Genomic DNA, 17,720 nt, shown 5'->3' on the forward strand with positions numbered 1-17,720 from the left:
GTGATGGTTCATAGAATGTGTTCAGATTTTATACTATAGCTGACAATATATTTTTGCATGTGTTGTTTTAAAAAAATTCTTTTGGCTGTTTCTTGGGTCAGCTGTTATCCCCCAGAATTTTATATTGAGAATATGATGGTGCTTCTTTTCCCCTTGAAAAGGGAATGTTTTTTCTAACTGCGGCTTTAATGAAAAAAGAGGAGTCATTGGCTTATAATTCACAGCAGTCAGTTATTACTGAAAGATAAGCAGTTTCTTCTTATGAGCAAAGAAATCTGTGCAAAAATCCTAATTATCCTTTTCTTCCTCAGAATTCCATCATCCCTGGCCCCCCCTTCCTCTTCGGAGCCTGTTCAGTACTGCTGGCTCTGCTTGTTGCCTTGTTTATTCCGGAACATACCAATTTAAGCTTAAGGTCCAGCAGTTGGAGAAAGCACTGTGGCAGTCACAGCCATCCTCATAGTACACAAGCGCCAGGAGAGGCCAAAGAACCTTTACTCCAGGACACAAATGTGTGACAGCCGAAATCAGGAAGACTTTTCTATCAGCACCCAGGTCTTAGTTTTCACTTACAGTTCTGGATGTACATTCCATTTCCATCTACAGTGTACTTTAAAATTGTCTTAAGAAATGTATCTGCATGAACTCCGTGGGAACTAAAGAAAGAACCGGACAGTTTTCCAAAGATGTTACCATTTCTTTTGAAAAGAAACCTTTTGTTTATTAGCACCAGTTTCTTGCCACTAAACTGTTTGTTTTATCATACATCCTTTAATTAAAATTAAAAACTATATATGTAACTTCTTAGATACTAGCAATGTCTCTGCTACCATTTCCTTCAGGTGTTGAGCTTTAACTCTATTTATGCTGACTCGCAGTGAGACAGAGTAGGTAGTATAGTGTGGACCTGTTCATTTTAACATTGTAAAATCTTGAGTCAGATTTTAATATTGTAAAATCTTGGGTCAAATAATTCAAAGCCTTAATGCAGATGCACTAAAGAAATGGTAAATGAATTGTTTGCATTTAAAAAACAAAAACTCTTAAGGAAACTATACTAAATCTGAATCATGTTTCAAGCTTGTTTGTAGTAATTTTATTTTAAACATTATTCACTACTGTTTCTGAAATGAGAAAATATCAGTCATTTAGAATTTAAATTGGGGTGTTTGGAGCCCGTAAATCTAAATGCTGGCTCACATTTGCTCCCCAGCTACTTATACCACTATTCTTTTAATGTTTGCATAATCCTAAGAACCTCAACACTTGAATACGTAATCTAAAAATTATATAGTAAAGCTGGTAGCCTTGAAAATGTCAATGTGATATCTATATGTAGATAAATATATATAGTGGCCTTTCAGGACTGTCACAGTAACACTTTATTTACAGAGCTAATGTTTGTCCTAAATTTTCAGGACCCTAGAAGAGAGCTTTATACAATTACTGATGTGAATTTCTCTAAAGTGTATATTTTTGTGTCCAGTTATATTATTTAAAAAAGTGTTACTTTGTAAAAATTGTACATAAAGTATTGTATAGTTTACACTGTTTTCATCTTGTGTGTGGTTACTGCTTAATGCTTTTTAAACTTGGAACATTCACTATGGTTAAATAAGGTCTTAAAAGAAATGTAAATATTCTGTTAATAAAATTAAATATTTTAATGATTTTTTTTTAAAGAAAGTCTTGATCTGTGATTCCCTTATGGCCTGTTTTGGCTTTGTTACCATATTTTTATAGTAACAGATCAAAGCATTATACCTTGTCCCTTTGAATCCATTTCATTTCCCTCAATAAAACACTGCTGTAGGAAGACAAAAGCAAAGAAATGAAACCTTAGTCTGTAAATTAACTGTAAGTACTTAATTTTCTAAGCACAGGTATTATAGGTCAGTCCTTATTTCTGTTTTTATATACTGTTTACATGTCATATTCCCAAAATATTAATACTTTATTAACAAAGCTCACAGTTTACAGAAATACATTAAATGCAATATTTTGATTATTAACACATGTACACTTGTAAGCAAAACAATTTCAAATAAAAGTTTAAGAGGTAGAGCAAATAATTAGCACACTCGAAAGTCTATATATACATATACACATTTAATACCAAAAAGACTTTAGCAAACTGATATCAAAATGATCTCTATCCTATCTTTTGGGAGTTCTCCCAATTTTCCATGTGTGGATATGGAAAAGGATATCTATATTTTTAAAAAAGAGCTACCTGTATGTCATGTATCCTATCCAAATCCTTGTCACAATGTTTTATATTACATACTATTTACAAGAAAGATTCCAATATTGCCAGGAAGTTTCTTTCCAGATTGTAGTGCTTTCAAGTTATTGTAATTGAGTATTCTTACAAATAGAGTATATCTAAATGACAAAACTGTATATAAAAAGTCACTACCTAATAATGGTTACTAAATTTTTTAGATTAGATCCCTAGTTTAAGACAGCTTGCAGTTGCCAGCAGTTTCAAAAGTATAAGAAAAGACAGTATTGTGGCTTCATAAAAAAATTAGCGAATATTGTGTCTTACCATGGAAGCCAATAACAGTCTGTCATCAGTATCCTGAAATGTCTTTTTCCTCATCTGTGTAATAAGGTCCTTGAAATATATATTTTTTAAATATCACATGAGTGTTGGCAATCTCTGCAAACAAAAACTGATTTAGAGATTTCTTAAGAGAATGCTGCTCTATTGGATGGTTGTCAGTAAGAAAACTGTGATTCTGGGTGAATTTTTTAAAATCACTTCATTTTTTCCAGGGGACAATTCTTACTTGAAACTTGCAATTGAAGGGAAGAGAAGAAAGTTGTAACTTCTAACATTATTCATTTTGCCTACTTTACTAAGCAAACATGAAAATGAACCTATTTGGATATTACAAAATGAATATTCATGATGCTCTCAGTAAATATTTTGTGTAAGTACTAATTTTTAAAACAATATTCCACTAGTAGAGATTTAAATGCATAACAAAGAAAACTCCAAATGAGAAAGAAAAACTGGATGACTGCAGACTTCCAGGAAGCATTAAAAACCTATAAACTCTGCATCTCAAATGACTAAAGCATTTTGTACCTAATCTGGTCATGTAATTAGACTATCCAAAGTTTTTTGTATAATAAATTTATAAAAATTACTTAATAGACTTATTCAAAAGAAAATTTAAAGGTTTCAAGGAAAATATTTACTTGCTATGAAGAATTTATTTCATTCATTTAAGGTAATTTCAGGACTTTTCCCTTTACTGTAAATATCAGTAATATATCTTAAGAGATAATCATTTTCCCTCATAATTCTCAGGTGGCAAATTTAAACATTAAATGAACATCACAGCCCTAATAACACTGTGACTTTGCTGTCAAGTGTAGAATCCTCCCTTGAAGAAAAAGCTTGTGACCATTTTGTATGGCGTGTCTGGAAACTTATGTAAATCTTATATTTCAGTAAAATATTTTTCGTTATTCTAAAAAGAAAAAAATTGCTGTTTTTATTGTAATGAAAATGATAAAATGAATTGACAGCACTTTGGTTTCATACTATTATATCTGAGCAGGTTTTAATTAACTGAGATATTCAATATGATTGGAATGTCCCTTACAAGGATCAATTCTTTCCTTAGAACTTCTGAGAAGTTCTAAGGATTAGTTTAATAAAATTCATACTACTTTTCTATAAAACACCATGTTCCAAACTAAAAAACTGGCATTTGTTCAGAATCTTCACCAATTCCCTAGTACAAATTTGCCCCTCTAAAACTGCATAAATGACAGCAGTACTTAAAGGACCCAATCTAATACAGTAGCTCAAGTAAACTTTGAAACTTGCTTGTTCAGAATTTGATCTGCACTGTTTCTATATTTTTAAAACCACATGAACTTCTAAAATTTCAACAGAAAGTGAAAGGTGACACTGGGATTAACTGTTTGGTAACTGCCCAGGGAAATACGCTGAAGATGTAGAAGGGAGCACTGAGGGTTTTGAAGATGTCTGTAATGCTCCTAAAGTGCCATCTCTTTGATGGTCTGCAAATGAGGACAAAAGAAGAGTATTGGTATTCATGTAAGCCTTTATACAGTACATTCAATTAAACCACAGTGTACAGTCCATTTCAGAAATGTCTTCTCACCTGGATTATTAAATAGATTTTGGCTAAGCCCACGTAAAGGAATGCTGTCTTCCCTTTTCTTCAGATATTTGGATTCCAGCCCTAAATTTTCACCACTTGAAAGGAAAATAGTAATTATTTACTTATTTTAATAAAATCTTATTTTTTCTTCAGTAAAGTCTGAATGTTTAATCTATATACACACATATACTATGTATACGATAATATAAGTTATATTTGTAGCTTTGTTCAAAACAAATCACATGTTTCACTGGGTTCTTAAGCAAATACTTTATTCATAAGCCAAAGTATACTTCCCAGTGAAGAGTAGGTTAAGATTTCTTTTCCCTTTGACCAAAAGCTCCTCAAAATTTTGTAGTGCTTCAAAGTTGTCATTATTAAATGTTAATACACATTGTATAATGATGAATTCTGGTCAGATGAATACAAATATGAAATTTTGTAAATACAAAGGAGGGGATATTTCTGTAGCTGTATTCTTCCTCTTTCAACCACAATATTCCTTCTTTCTAGATCTGTCCAGTATTAAGTTTCTATATTAGTACACATGTAAGAAGTTAAAGGCTCTTGCAAAACAATGACATTTTATCTTTAAAATTAAATGATCTTTTCCTAATTTTCAGAAAAGAAGTAAGTGGGTGAATAGGTGTTTTTTTCAACTTTAACTTTTTTCTTTAACCTTTGCCACTTATTACTAGCTGACAACGAAACAGCAAACCAATTCTAAACAAAAAACTCAAAATAGCTGACCAGTCCCAATTTTATGGACACATGATTACGTTTGATTTTGTACCACAAATGTCATTTTTCTGTAAATAAAATTGTTCTTGGTGTGTATGATGGAGTTTAAACATTTAAACATCACAGTGTTCTACCATTAATATGAATGCCAGGTGCTCTGCCACTTTAACAAACATAAATTTAAATATAACAAGCACATACATTTCAAGACTTCAAAGAATTCTCACCTTTTTTAAAAAACAGAAGCTCATAAACATTAACTATTTTAATACTCATCTTGACGCTAATTTTAGAGAAGCCGATGAGTTAAGAGAGCTGGAATAAGAAGCCTCTTTGAGCCATGTCAGTAATTTCTTAGTTTGCATATACTGGGGATGGTGATAGCTTATGATAATGAGTGCCAGCAAACAGGCCTTAAAGCAATTAAATTCTAAGTAAATAAAGAAACCTCATAAGAAAACAGTATTAGAAACATAAAGCCTACCCAGAGAGACTAGTTTGCATCTACAGATTGTTTACTTTAGCCACAACTCACTGATCCAATAAACTTCACTACATAAGACCTGCTTAAGATCTAAAAAAAAAAAAAAAAGGCAAGGAATCTGAGTATGCAAAACAGAAGTCACAAATTGGCATTAAATCTTATTTATGTTAGCTTGGCTAGGGGGCAACCTCACAAGCCTTTTTACTCTTATTTACCAAAGAATTCTAAAAGTTTAACCAGCTGATTTCTCAGTTTACACTGGAAGCAATTACTCAGAAAAACAAAGAGCTTACAAAGGCACACACAGCCATACAGGAAAACAAAAGCAAAACAGTCAACTCAGAGCAATTAAAAAGATTCCTGAATATCCAAGAATATCCAAGAATATCTGAAAGGGTGTTCTTCAGTTATGTAGGAAAATCCCTTTAAAAAATTAAATTTTACTCTATGTCTATCTTACAGTTTTAAAAAATATGAGAAACCTCATCCTTATAGCTAAAAGTGACTAACTTAAATCCCACTAATCAGCAACTTATAATGTCACATAAGTGGTCATGGTGGCTTTCAAAGACTGATAAAAACTCCTTAAGATGACTTTCAAAATGACAAACATTAAATTTTATGTCAAGAGCTTACTTTTCCTTATCAGTTGAGCAAGGCATACTAATAGTTGTTCCTGATTGGACATCTCCTAGTGATGTATTTGGTTTTGTAAATTGCAAGTTAAACTGCACCTGTGAAAAAGGAAAACATCTTCTGTAACTGAATTAGCGAGAACTGAGACAGTTCTATATGGAGATACGTGGTTAAATTTTTTCTCTGATAAATCTAGACCACAGAAGTTCAACTTGTATTTTATAACATAAGCACATTATATTGGGAAGACAATTTAAAAATCCTATTTCTCCTTGCCAAAAAAGTTCCTGTCATATAAGCAAGATGAACAGCACAAATTATCTTAATTATTTTGAAACAAAAACATGAACACTAATACATTTAAGTAAGCGTCATTAATGCTAAAAGTAACCAAGTACCACAATGATGCATTTACCTCATGCATTCTGAGAATTCCTCTCTTTTCAAGAACTTAAAGCCTGACATATTTAAGGATTCTAAATGAGTTCTAGGAGTCTGAATTTTGACATAGTCAAAAGTAATCCAAAAATCTATACAAAAGTCCAAACCAAAATATCAAGCATATAGGATGTAGTAGTTTATTTAAAGTAATTATGACTGAGGGGGTTTCATACCAGGAATGCATAAATGGGTCCTACGTTAGGAAATCTATAAACTAAGTCACCATACTAATAAAGAAAAAAGTTTTGATGACTTGCATGCCAAAAAAACAAAACAAACAAAAAAACCCCCCAAAAATGCACGAGAAGATAAGAAATATCTGTTTTTGGTTAAAAAAAAAATACTATTAATAAAATAGGGATACTATCTTAATAGTATAAAATTATAAATAAGAAAGGTATATGCTGCTGTCCTTGGCTATCAAGGTTCAATATTCTAAAGATACTGTAACAAGGAAGAGCTAATCGGACTCCATGTTCAATCTGTTTCTTTGACTTTATTTCACCTTTGCTTTTCACTGCTTTTGTTATAAACATACGTGATGGCCTGCCTCAGGGAACCCTGCCCTTCTGCCTGAATGTTAAACTAAAGTGCCTCTGTTCAGCTCACAGGAAGACAATCTAACCCTGCTCACCTGTAAATGGCTGCAGAAAAGAATTAACACATCCCCTCATCGAGGCTGGTCATTTAAGGAGATGTTTTGAGAGACTGATAAGCCCTTTTTACGTTACTTCCTTACCGCCTCTCCCTCTCTGATTCTATAAAAGAAACTGGCATCCAGACCCCAATAAGATGGTTTTTTCAGAGACACTAGTCTGCCATCTTCTCGGTCTACCAGCTTTCCAAATAAAGCCTCAACACCTTGTCTCCAACTCAATGGCCTGTTGTGGGGCGAGCAGAGCGGGCTTGGACTCGGTAACAATATCAGATCACATTAAATACAAACAGGATATTTTAAAAGTGAGACAAGCTGATTTTCATATTCCTTATAGAAAAAAAAACATGCAAGAGTGAGGAAAATTTTAAAAGAGTATAAGACATTAATATATAATATAGTTTCAGCCACCAATCATAAATAATCAGAAAACTGGACAAAATGAAAAGAATGGTCCCAAAAACTGAATAGGTAGTGCAGGGCTGTGATCTCAGAGAAGTGTGATCCCTACAATTCACCCAGCTTTCTAATTAGAGGCACTTTCTGACCGTAAGCACAGAGGAAGAACATAATTGCTAAATGGAGGAGATTAAAATCAGTTTAGAGAGGATGAGGTACCTGGAGGCTGCAAGACAAAATTCTGAAGAAAAGGGAGCTATACAGAAGACAAGCCCCAGAAATCTACACATGAATCCCCTTGAGTTTTTGCTCAATACTAGGCACATGCATAGGGTAAAACTCCACAATGCTGGGCAAATAGAAACAGGGGAGTTTTAAGCTGAACAATTTCCAAGGTTCACAATCATGGAGACAAAGTGGACAGTCCTTAGTATCATTTAGGGCATTCAGTGGGGAGCTTCGCAACAGGGCTGAGCTATCCCTTGAGTAAAAGCTATTTTAAATGCATCCTAATAAAGCTAAAGGAAAAAAACAGAAAAATGAACTCAAAAGAACGAGGGAATCCACAAGTGACTTAAATACCTGCCACTCTTTAAAAAATAACAAAATGCAGATAATCAACAATGTAGCCCCCGCTCACTGCAACTAGAGAAAGCCCACACACAGCAATGAAGACTCAATACAGCCAATTAATTAATTAATTAATTAATTTTTAAAATGTTATGAGACAGAAGTAAAAAGAATGAACTGCCCACAGACATGCACTGTAAGAAATCTTAAAGAGCTATGCTATAAGAAATTTTCATTATAGAAGAAAGGAAAATGACACCACATGAAAATGTAGATCTACACAAAGGAATAAAGTCTTAGACCAAGGGAATTTAGGTCCATGCTTTCCAGCCCAGTGTTCAGGAAGAAGGACCCTGGGAATTCAGAAATCTGGGGGAGAAATCACAGAGAGAAAGGAACTCAAGAAAGAGATCCTATAAAAGTTTTATATGAACTACTGGGTTCTAATCTAAGCTGCACATGCAAGATCTGACCATAGTCAGCATACCAAAGGCTTTGAGAACCAAATTATGGAGTAAACCACCACCCAGGTCACAGAACGGGCACTAGATGGTACACAGACAGACAGACCCAAGTAACATGGCAAAGTCTTCAAGGACAGAACTGACATAGAAACCACAGCCTACAAAAGGGAAGTCAGACTTTGCAACTTGAACCTAACAAGACTATTTGGCACACAAAAAAATTTTTTAATTAAAACAAATTTTTAAATTCACATTCTCCTTAGGATTTAAACAAGATCTAGAGTCTCAAAACATTCAATATTGGATCCAGACACAATCCAAAATCACTCAACAAAAAACCAGAAAAATCTAGGTAATTTGCAAGGCAAAATACAAGCCAATAGATATCAATGCCAAAATGGTAAAGATAATGGGATTAATAAAAAGGCAGTTAAAAGTATCTATTATAACCATGCTCTAAGAAGTAAAAGTGAACACTTTTAAAATAAATGTTTAAAAAAAAAAAGTAAAAAAAAAAATGGAAATTTAAGAACTGAAAAAATTCACTGGATAGACTCTAGAGCAGAATAGAGAGTACAGAAGAAAGACTAAATGGGAAGACTGATCAATAGGAATGAGCATATCTGAAAAAACAGAGGAAAAAGAAAGGAAGAAAAGAAGACAGCCTCACGGACCTATGGGAAAATAAACACAGTCCAACATTCATGCTGCCTGAGTCCTAGAAGGAGAGGGGGAAGAGTGTGGAGCAGAAAACAAAACTTGGCAAAAGATATCAACTTAGAGATTCAAGAAACTTAGCAAATCCCCAAAAGGATACAGTCAAAGAAATTCATGCCCAGAAAGATCATCAAACTGCTGAAAACTAAAGGGAAAGAATAAATCTTGAAAGCAGCCTGAGAAAAAGGATGTTTTATATATAGCTGAACAACAATTGGAATTTACTGCAGATTTCTTATCAGATATCACGGAAGTCTGAGGCAAGTAGAATATTTTTAAAGTGCTTAAGGAAAAATCTATAAATATAGACTTCTATGTCCAGAGAAAATGTCATTCAGGAAGGTGAAAGAAATGTGTCTCCAGATGAAGAAAAACTTCTTTGCCGGAAAACCTCCTCTAAAACAAATGCTAAATGATGTTCTATTATTCAAGGAAGTAATATCAGAGGAAAACATGGAACACCAGGAATAAAGGAAGAGGAACAGAAATGGTAAATAGGGATAAATGTAATGGACCATGCTTTTCCACTCAAGCGTTTTACAGATATGTATAATGGTTGACAGCAAAAATTACAGCACTGTCTGATAACGTTTCCTATGTACAGCTGTAATACATATGAAATACCAAACCATAAAGGGGTAAAGGTAAAGGGACTATATGGTAGTAAGGTATTTATATTCCACTTGAAGTGGTAAAATATTAATTCTATACATACTATGAAAAGTTAAATATGTTTATTATGATGCCTGGAACAACCATTAAAAAAAAAAAGTACACAGAGAGATATAATAAAAAACACATCAGAAAAACTAAAAAGGAATATTAAAAAAATGTTCAAATAATCCAAAAATGAAGTCGGGAAAGGGGAAACAAAGGAATGAAAAATAGAGGGAACAAACAAGACATGCTCTTTACATGAAAACCATTTTAAATAGGATATACACAGATTTAAAGAAAAAGGGTGGAAAAAGATACTCCATGGATGGACTTCCTAGGTGGCACAGTGAGTAAGAATCCACCTGCATTCAGGGGACAGGGGTTCGATTCCTGCCCCAGGAAGATACCACATGCCACAGAGCAACTAAGCCCATGCACCACAACTATTGAGCCTGTGCTCTAGAGCCGAGCCCGTGAGCCACAACTATTGACCCCATGTGCCGCAACTACTGAAGCCCACACGCCTAGAGCCCGTGCTCTGCAACAAGAGAGGCCACTGCAATGAGAAGCCGGTGCACCACAACGAAGAGTAGCCCCTGCTCACTGCAACTAGAGAAAGCCCGCATGCAGCAATGAAGACCCAATAAAATAAATATATAAATAAATAAAATACTTACTATTAAAAGAAAAAAAGAAAAAAGAAAAAGATACTCCATGGAAGCACCACTTAAAAGAAAACCTGAGTAGCTACATTCACATCGAACACAGTGGACTTCAGAGCATGAAAAATTACCAAAACTGAGAGAGGAAATTACATAATGATGAAAGGGTCAAGCAACCAAGAGGACTTAAAAAATATAAAGGTGTGTGCACCTAACAAAAGAGCTTCAACATACATGAGGCAAAAACTGATAGAATTAAATGGAAACTGGTAGAAATGGAAACACATAATAATAATTGGAGATATCAACATTCCTCTCTCAATAACTGATAAATACAAAGTTAACAAGGATATAGAGGGACTTCCCCAGTGATGCAGTGGTTAAGAATCCACCTGCCAATATGGGGGACACAGGTTCGATCCCAGGTCCAGGAAGATCCCACATGCCACGGAACAACTACGCCTATGCACCACAACTACTGAGCCTGTGCTCTAGATCTGTGGGACACAACTATTGAGCTCATGTGCTGCAACTACTGAAGCCTGTGCACCCTAGAGCAACAAGAGAAGTCACCACACTGAGAAGCCCATACACCACAACAAAGAGTAGCCCCTGCTCGCCACAACTAGAGAAAACCCGTGCACAGCAATGAGGACCCAACGTGGCCAAAAAAATAAAAATTAAAAAAAAAAAAAGAAAGAAAAAGGATATAGAAGAACTGAACAAAATCAACCAACTGAATTTGACTAACATTTAGATCAATGAAGTTTATCCCAAGAATACATGGCTTATACAGTATTTGAAATTCAACATAATACATCTATTAACTGATGACAGAATAATCACAAGATGATATCAACGCATAAAAAGCCACCATAATGATTTTAACAAATGAGTATAACAAGGTTTCAGGATGTAACATCAATGTACAAAAATCAATTACATTTACATATAGCATCAATGCATACTCTGAGAAAATAATTAAAACAATTACATTCACAATAGCATCACAATGAGTAAAACACTTAGGAATAAATTTAATAAAAGAAATGCAGGATTTGACATTGAAAACTGCAAAACACTGTTGAGAGAAATTAAAGAATACTTAAATAAATGGAGAGACATTTGATATTCATGGATTTTAAAAAAATATTGTCAAAATGACGTCTTCCAAAACTGATCTGCAAATTCTATATACCATATCATAATTCAAGCAGGGTATCTATAGAAATTGACAAGCTGAATCCAAATATTTAAACGGAAATATAAAGTACCTAAAATAATGAAACAAGTTTGAAAAAGAAGAGAATTAGTGGATTTATACTACTCAATTTCAAAACTTAATATTAAGCCACAGTAATCATAACAGTGTGGTACTGGGACAAGGATAGACAATCAATGAAACAGAATTAAGAGTCTAGAAATTCTTACATTTATGGTTAAATGATGTCCAACAAAAGTGCCTAGACAAGTCAACAGTCTTTAACAAATGTTATTAAAGAGAACTGGATATCCACATGCCAAACAAAACAAAAAAATCCAAGACCCTTACATCATTCCATACATAAAACTCATACCATACATAAAAAACTCACAATGGATCACAGATCTTATTTTCCACCTGTGGTTGGACAGTTCTTAGATACAACTCCAAAAGCATGCTCAACTAAAGAAAAAATTTTGATAAACTAGACTTCATCAAATTAAAACCTTTCTGTGCTTCACAAGAGAAAATAAAAGAGAAGCCACAGACTGGAAGAAATATTTGTAAATCATGTATCTGATAAAGGACTTGTATACAGAACATTTAAAAAACTCATAAAAGAGAAAACCTAATTTTAAAAGGGGCAAAAGATTCAAATAGGTATTTCATCAAAGCAGATATACTGATGTCGAACATACACATGAAAAACTGCTCTCAACCTCATTAGCTATTAGGGAAATGCATGCTAAAATCATGAGATACTTCTACACATCTATTAGAATGCCTGAAACTGAACAACTGACCATACCAAGTGTTTATAAGGATATAGAACTTGAACTCTCAGACTGCTAGTGGTAAATGGTACAACCACTTTGGAAAAGTGTGGTAGCTTCTTAAAAATCAAATATATATCATCAGCCAACCCATTTCTAGGTACTCACCCCAGAGAAATACAAAGACTTGTACACACATTCATAGCCTTATTTGTAATAGCCAAAAGCTGAAAATGACCCAAATGTCCATCAATTGATGAATGGATAGATAAGCAAGTTGTGGCATACCCATACAATGAAATACTACTGTGCAATTAAAAGAAACAAACTACAGATACACACTACCACCTGAATGAAGCTCAAAAATGTCACACTGAGTCAAAGTGGACAGACTGTATGATTCTATTCATATGAAATGTAGAAAGGCAAATTTATAGAGACAGAAAGCTGATCAGTAGTTGCCTAGGGCTGTGGGCAGGAGTGTGGATTAACTGCAAAAAAGCACTATGGAACTTTTTGGGGAAATGTAAATGCTCAAAACTAGACTGTCATGATGGTTTCACATCTCTGTAAACTTACTAAAATTACTCTATTGTAAACTTAAGCATGGGAGAACTATATGGTACATAAACTGTAATAAAGTGTTAAATTTTTAAAAAGGCACCATAAAGAGTAAAAAGACAATCCAAAAATTGGGAAATAATAACAGTTAACATATAAAACCAATAGCAGAGCAGTTAAAGTTCAGAATACATAAAGAACACCTATGATGTCATCTTATAGGGGTTAAACATTCCAAACAAAAAATAAAAAAAGAAATGAAATTTTATAGAAGAGGAAATATCCATAAATACATAAAAAAATGTTCCTCACTTAATAATCAGGGAAATGTTAATTAACATCAGTCACTAGATAGGCAAAATGCCTCTGACCCGGTTACAGTATGGTACTGGCACAGAAACAGCAATATAGATCAATGGAACAGGATAGAAAGCCCAGAGATAAACTATGGTCAACTAATCCATGACAAAGGAGGCAAGGATATACAATGGAGAAAAGGCAGCCTCTTCAATAAGTGGTGCTGGGAAAACTGGACAGCTACATGGAAAAGAATGAAATTAGAACACTCCCTAACATCATACACAAAAATAAACTCAAAATGGATAAAAGATCTAAATATAAGGCCAGACACTATAAAACTCCTGGAGGAAAACATAGGAAGAACACTCTTCGGCATAAATAACAGCAAGATCTTTTTTAATCTACCCCCTAGAATAATGGAAATAAAAACAAAAATAAATAAGTGGGACCTAATGAAACTTCAAAGCTTCTGCATAGCAAAGGAAACTATAAGCAAGACGAAAAGACAACCCTCAGAATGGGAAAAAATATTTGCAAATGAATCAACAGACAAAGGATTAATATCCAAAATATATAAACAGTTCATCCAGCTCAATATTAAAAAAAATAAACAACCCAATAAAAAATGGGCAGAAGACCTAAATAGGCATTTCTCCAAAGAAGACATACGGATGGCCAAGAAGCACATGAAAAGCTGCTCAACATCACTAATTATTAGAGAAATGCAAATCAAAACTACAATGAGGTATCACCTCACACCGGTCAGAAGGGGCATCATCAGAAAATCTACAAACAGTAAATGCTGGAGAGGGTGAGGAGAAAAAGGAATGCTCTTGCATTGCTGGTGGGAATGTAAATTGATACAGCCACTATGGAGAACAGTATGGAGATTCCTTGCAAAACTAAAAATAGAACTACCATATGACCCAGCAATCCCACTCCTGGGCATATACTCAGAGAACACCATAATTCAGAAAGACACATGCACTCCAATGTTCACTGCAGCACTATTTACAATAGCCAGGACATGGAAGCAACCTAAATGTCCATCAACAGATGAATGGATAAAGAAGATGTGGTACATACATACAATGGAATATTACTCAGCTGTAAAAAGCAAGGAAACTGGGACATTTGTAGAGACATGGATGGACCTAGAGACTGTCATACAGAATGAAGTGAGTCAGAAAGAGAAAAACAAATACTGTATATTAACACATATATGTGGACTATAGCAAAATGGTACAAATCAACCAGTTTGCAAGGCAGAAATAGAGACACAGATGTAGAGAACAAGCATATGGACACCAAAGGGGAAAGCAGGGAGGGTTGAGGGGGAATGAATTGGGAGACTGGGATATCAAATTGTACACTCTAAATATATGCAGTTTATTGTAAAAAATAAACAAATTAAAAAAATTTGTTTACAAGTTTGTCATCAAATCATGACTCTAAAAATAAAAGCTATTCATTACAACTGCAAAAAAAAAAAAGAAAAAAGAAAAAAAAAAGAATTTGTCCTACAGTAAATATATATGCACCCAACACAGGTGCACCTCAATATATAATGCAAATGCTAATAGCCTTAAAAGGGGAAATTGACAGTAACATAATAATAGTGGGGGACTTTAATACCCCACTTACACCAATGGATAGATCATCCAGACAGAAAATTAAAAAGGAAACACAAGCCTTAAATGACACAGTAGAACAAACAGATTTAATTGATATTTATAGGACATTCCAGCCAAAAGCAGCAGAATACACCTTCCTCTCAAGTGCACACAGAAACATTCTCCAGGATAGACCGCATCTTGGGTCACAAATGAAGCACTGGTAAATTTAAGAAAATTGAAATCATATCAAGCATCTCTTCTGACCACAACACTATGAGATTAGAAATCAATTACAGGAAAAAAAAAAAAAACCACACAGTAAAAAAAACCACAAATACATGGAGGCTAAACGATATGTTACCAAATAATCAATGGATCACTGAAGAAATCAAAGAGGAAATCAAAAAATACCTAGAGACAAATGACAATGAAAACACGACAATCCAAAACCCATGGGATGCAGCAAAAGCAGTTCTAAGAGGGAAGTTTATAATAATACAATTCTACCTCAAGAAACAAGAAAAATCTCAAATAAACAACCTATCCTTACACTTAAAATAACTAGAGAAGAAGCACAAACAAAACTCAAAGTTAGTAGAAAGAAAACATGAAGATCCGAACAGAAATAAAAGAAATAGAGATGAAGAAAACAACAGCAAAGATCAATGAAACTAAAAGCTGGCTCTTTGAGAAGATAAATAAAATTGATAAACCTTCAGCCAGAATCGAGAAAAAAAGGGAGAGGATCCAAATCAATAAAATTAGTAATGAAAAAGGAGAAGTTGCAATAAACACCAAAGAAATACAAAGGATCATAAGAGACTACTACGAGCAACTATGCCAATAAAATGGACAACCTAGAAGAAATGGACAAATTCTTAGAAAGATACAACCTTCTGAGACTGAACCAGGAAGAAATAGAGAATATGAACAGACCAATCACAAGTACTCAAAGTGAAACTGTGATTAAAAATATTCCAATAAATAAAAGTCCAGGACCAGATGGCTTCACAGGCAAATTTTATCAAACATGTAGAGAAGACGTACCACCTATTCTTCTCAAACTCTTCCAAAAAATTGCAGAGAAAAGAACATTTCCAAGCTCACTGTACAAGGCCACCATCACCCTGATACTAAAACCAGACAAAGATATCACACAAAAAAGAAAACTACAGGCCAATATCACCAATGAACATAGAAGCAAAATTCCTCAACAAAATACTAGCAAACTGAATCCAACAACACAGTAAAGGATCATACACCACGATCAAGTGGGATTGATCCCAGGGATGCAAGGATTCTTCAATATACACAAATCAATCAATGGGACACATCACATTAACAAACTGAAGAATAAAAATCATATGATCACTTTTTTTCACTCAGGCCCATGGCACCAGGCAGGATGGGCAAATGTCATGGTCTCCATACTGCCAGGAAGCTCCGTAGCCACCAATGAGACCAGAAGAGGCATGATAAACAATACAAGAAAGCCCATTTGGGCACAGCCCTGAAGGCCAACCCTTTTGGAGGTGTTTCTCGTGCCAAGGGAATTGTGCTTGAAAAAGTAGGCATTGAAGCCAAATGGCCAAATTCTGCCATTAGGAAGTGTGTCTGGGTTCAGCTAATCAAGAATGGCAAAAAACTCACAGCCTTTGTACCCAGTGATCATTGTCTGAATTTTACTGAGGAAAATGATAAAGTTCTGGTTGCTGGATTTGATTGCATAGGTCATGCTGTTGGTGACATTCCTGGAGTCTGCTTTAAGGTTGTCAAAGTAGCCGTCTCTCTTTCGGCCTTATACAAAGGCAAGAAGGAAAGACCAAGATCTTAAGTTTTAATGATGAAAGCACGACAGTAATAAATTTTCATATGCCAAAAAACAAAAAAAGATCATCTCAATAGATGCAGAAAAAACTTTTGACAAAATTCAACACCTATTTATGATAAAAACTCTCCAGAAAGTGAGAATAGAGGAAACCTACCTCAACATAATAAAGGCCATATACAACAAACCCACATGAAACATCATTCTCAATGTTGAAAAGCTGAAAGCATTTCCTCTAGGATTAGGAACAAGACAAGGATGTCCACTCTCGCCACTTTAATTCAACATAGTTTTGGAAGTCCCAGCCATGGCTACCAGAGAAGAAAAAGAAATGAAAGGAATCCAAATTGGAAAAGAAGAAGTAAAACTGTCACTATTTGCAGATGACATGATACTATACATAGAAAATCCTAAACATGCTACCAGAAAACTACTAGAGCTAATCAATGAATTTGGTAAAGTTGCAGGATACAAAATTAATACAAAGAAATCTCTTGCATTCCTATGCACTAACAACAAAAGATAAGAAAGAGAGATTAAGGAAACAATCCCATTCCCATCACATCAAAAAGAAAAAAATATCTAGGAATAAACCTACATAAGGAAGCAAAAGACCTGAATTCAGAAAGCTATAAGATACTGATAAACCAAAGATGACACAAACAGATGGAAAGATATACCATGTTCTTGGATTGGAAGAATCAATATTGTGAAAATGACTATTACCCAAAGCAATCTACAGATTCAATACAATCCCTATCAAATTACCAATGGCATTTTTCATAGAACTAGAACAAAAAATGTTTTAATTTGTATGGGAACACAAAAGACCCCGAACAGCCAGAGCAACCTTGAGAAAGACAG

At 34.2% G+C, this 17,720-nt stretch overlaps 2 protein-coding genes and 1 pseudogene across 2 annotated transcripts in view; 2 read left to right on the forward strand and 1 right to left on the reverse strand.

Moving 5' to 3' along the window:
• MFSD14A (major facilitator superfamily domain containing 14A) overlaps window positions 1-1,553 on the forward strand; it is a 38,714-nt gene extending 37,161 nt beyond the window's left edge. Inside the window, exon 12 of the mRNA XM_057727176.1 lies at window positions 312-1,553. Coding sequence (XP_057583159.1) covers window positions 312-518 — 207 coding nt within the window. The 3' untranslated portion in view covers window positions 519-1,553. The remainder of the gene's footprint in view (window positions 1-311) is intronic.
• A 60-nt stretch (window positions 1,554-1,613) lies between these two features.
• Window positions 1,614-17,720, reverse strand: part of SASS6 (SAS-6 centriolar assembly protein) — a 55,582-nt gene continuing 39,475 nt past the window's right edge. Inside the window, 3 exon segments of the mRNA XM_057726094.1 lie at window positions 1,614-4,044; window positions 4,149-4,243; window positions 6,010-6,107. Of these exon segments, the coding sequence (XP_057582077.1) occupies window positions 3,938-4,044; window positions 4,149-4,243; window positions 6,010-6,107 (300 nt within the window). The 3' untranslated portion in view covers window positions 1,614-3,937.
• LOC130852303 (40S ribosomal protein S23-like) lies at window positions 16,434-16,862 on the forward strand (annotated as a pseudogene).

Source organism: Hippopotamus amphibius, chromosome 1 (genome assembly GCF_030028045.1).
Source record: "Hippopotamus amphibius kiboko isolate mHipAmp2 chromosome 1, mHipAmp2.hap2, whole genome shotgun sequence".
NCBI classification, from domain to species: domain Eukaryota; kingdom Metazoa; phylum Chordata; class Mammalia; order Artiodactyla; family Hippopotamidae; genus Hippopotamus; species Hippopotamus amphibius.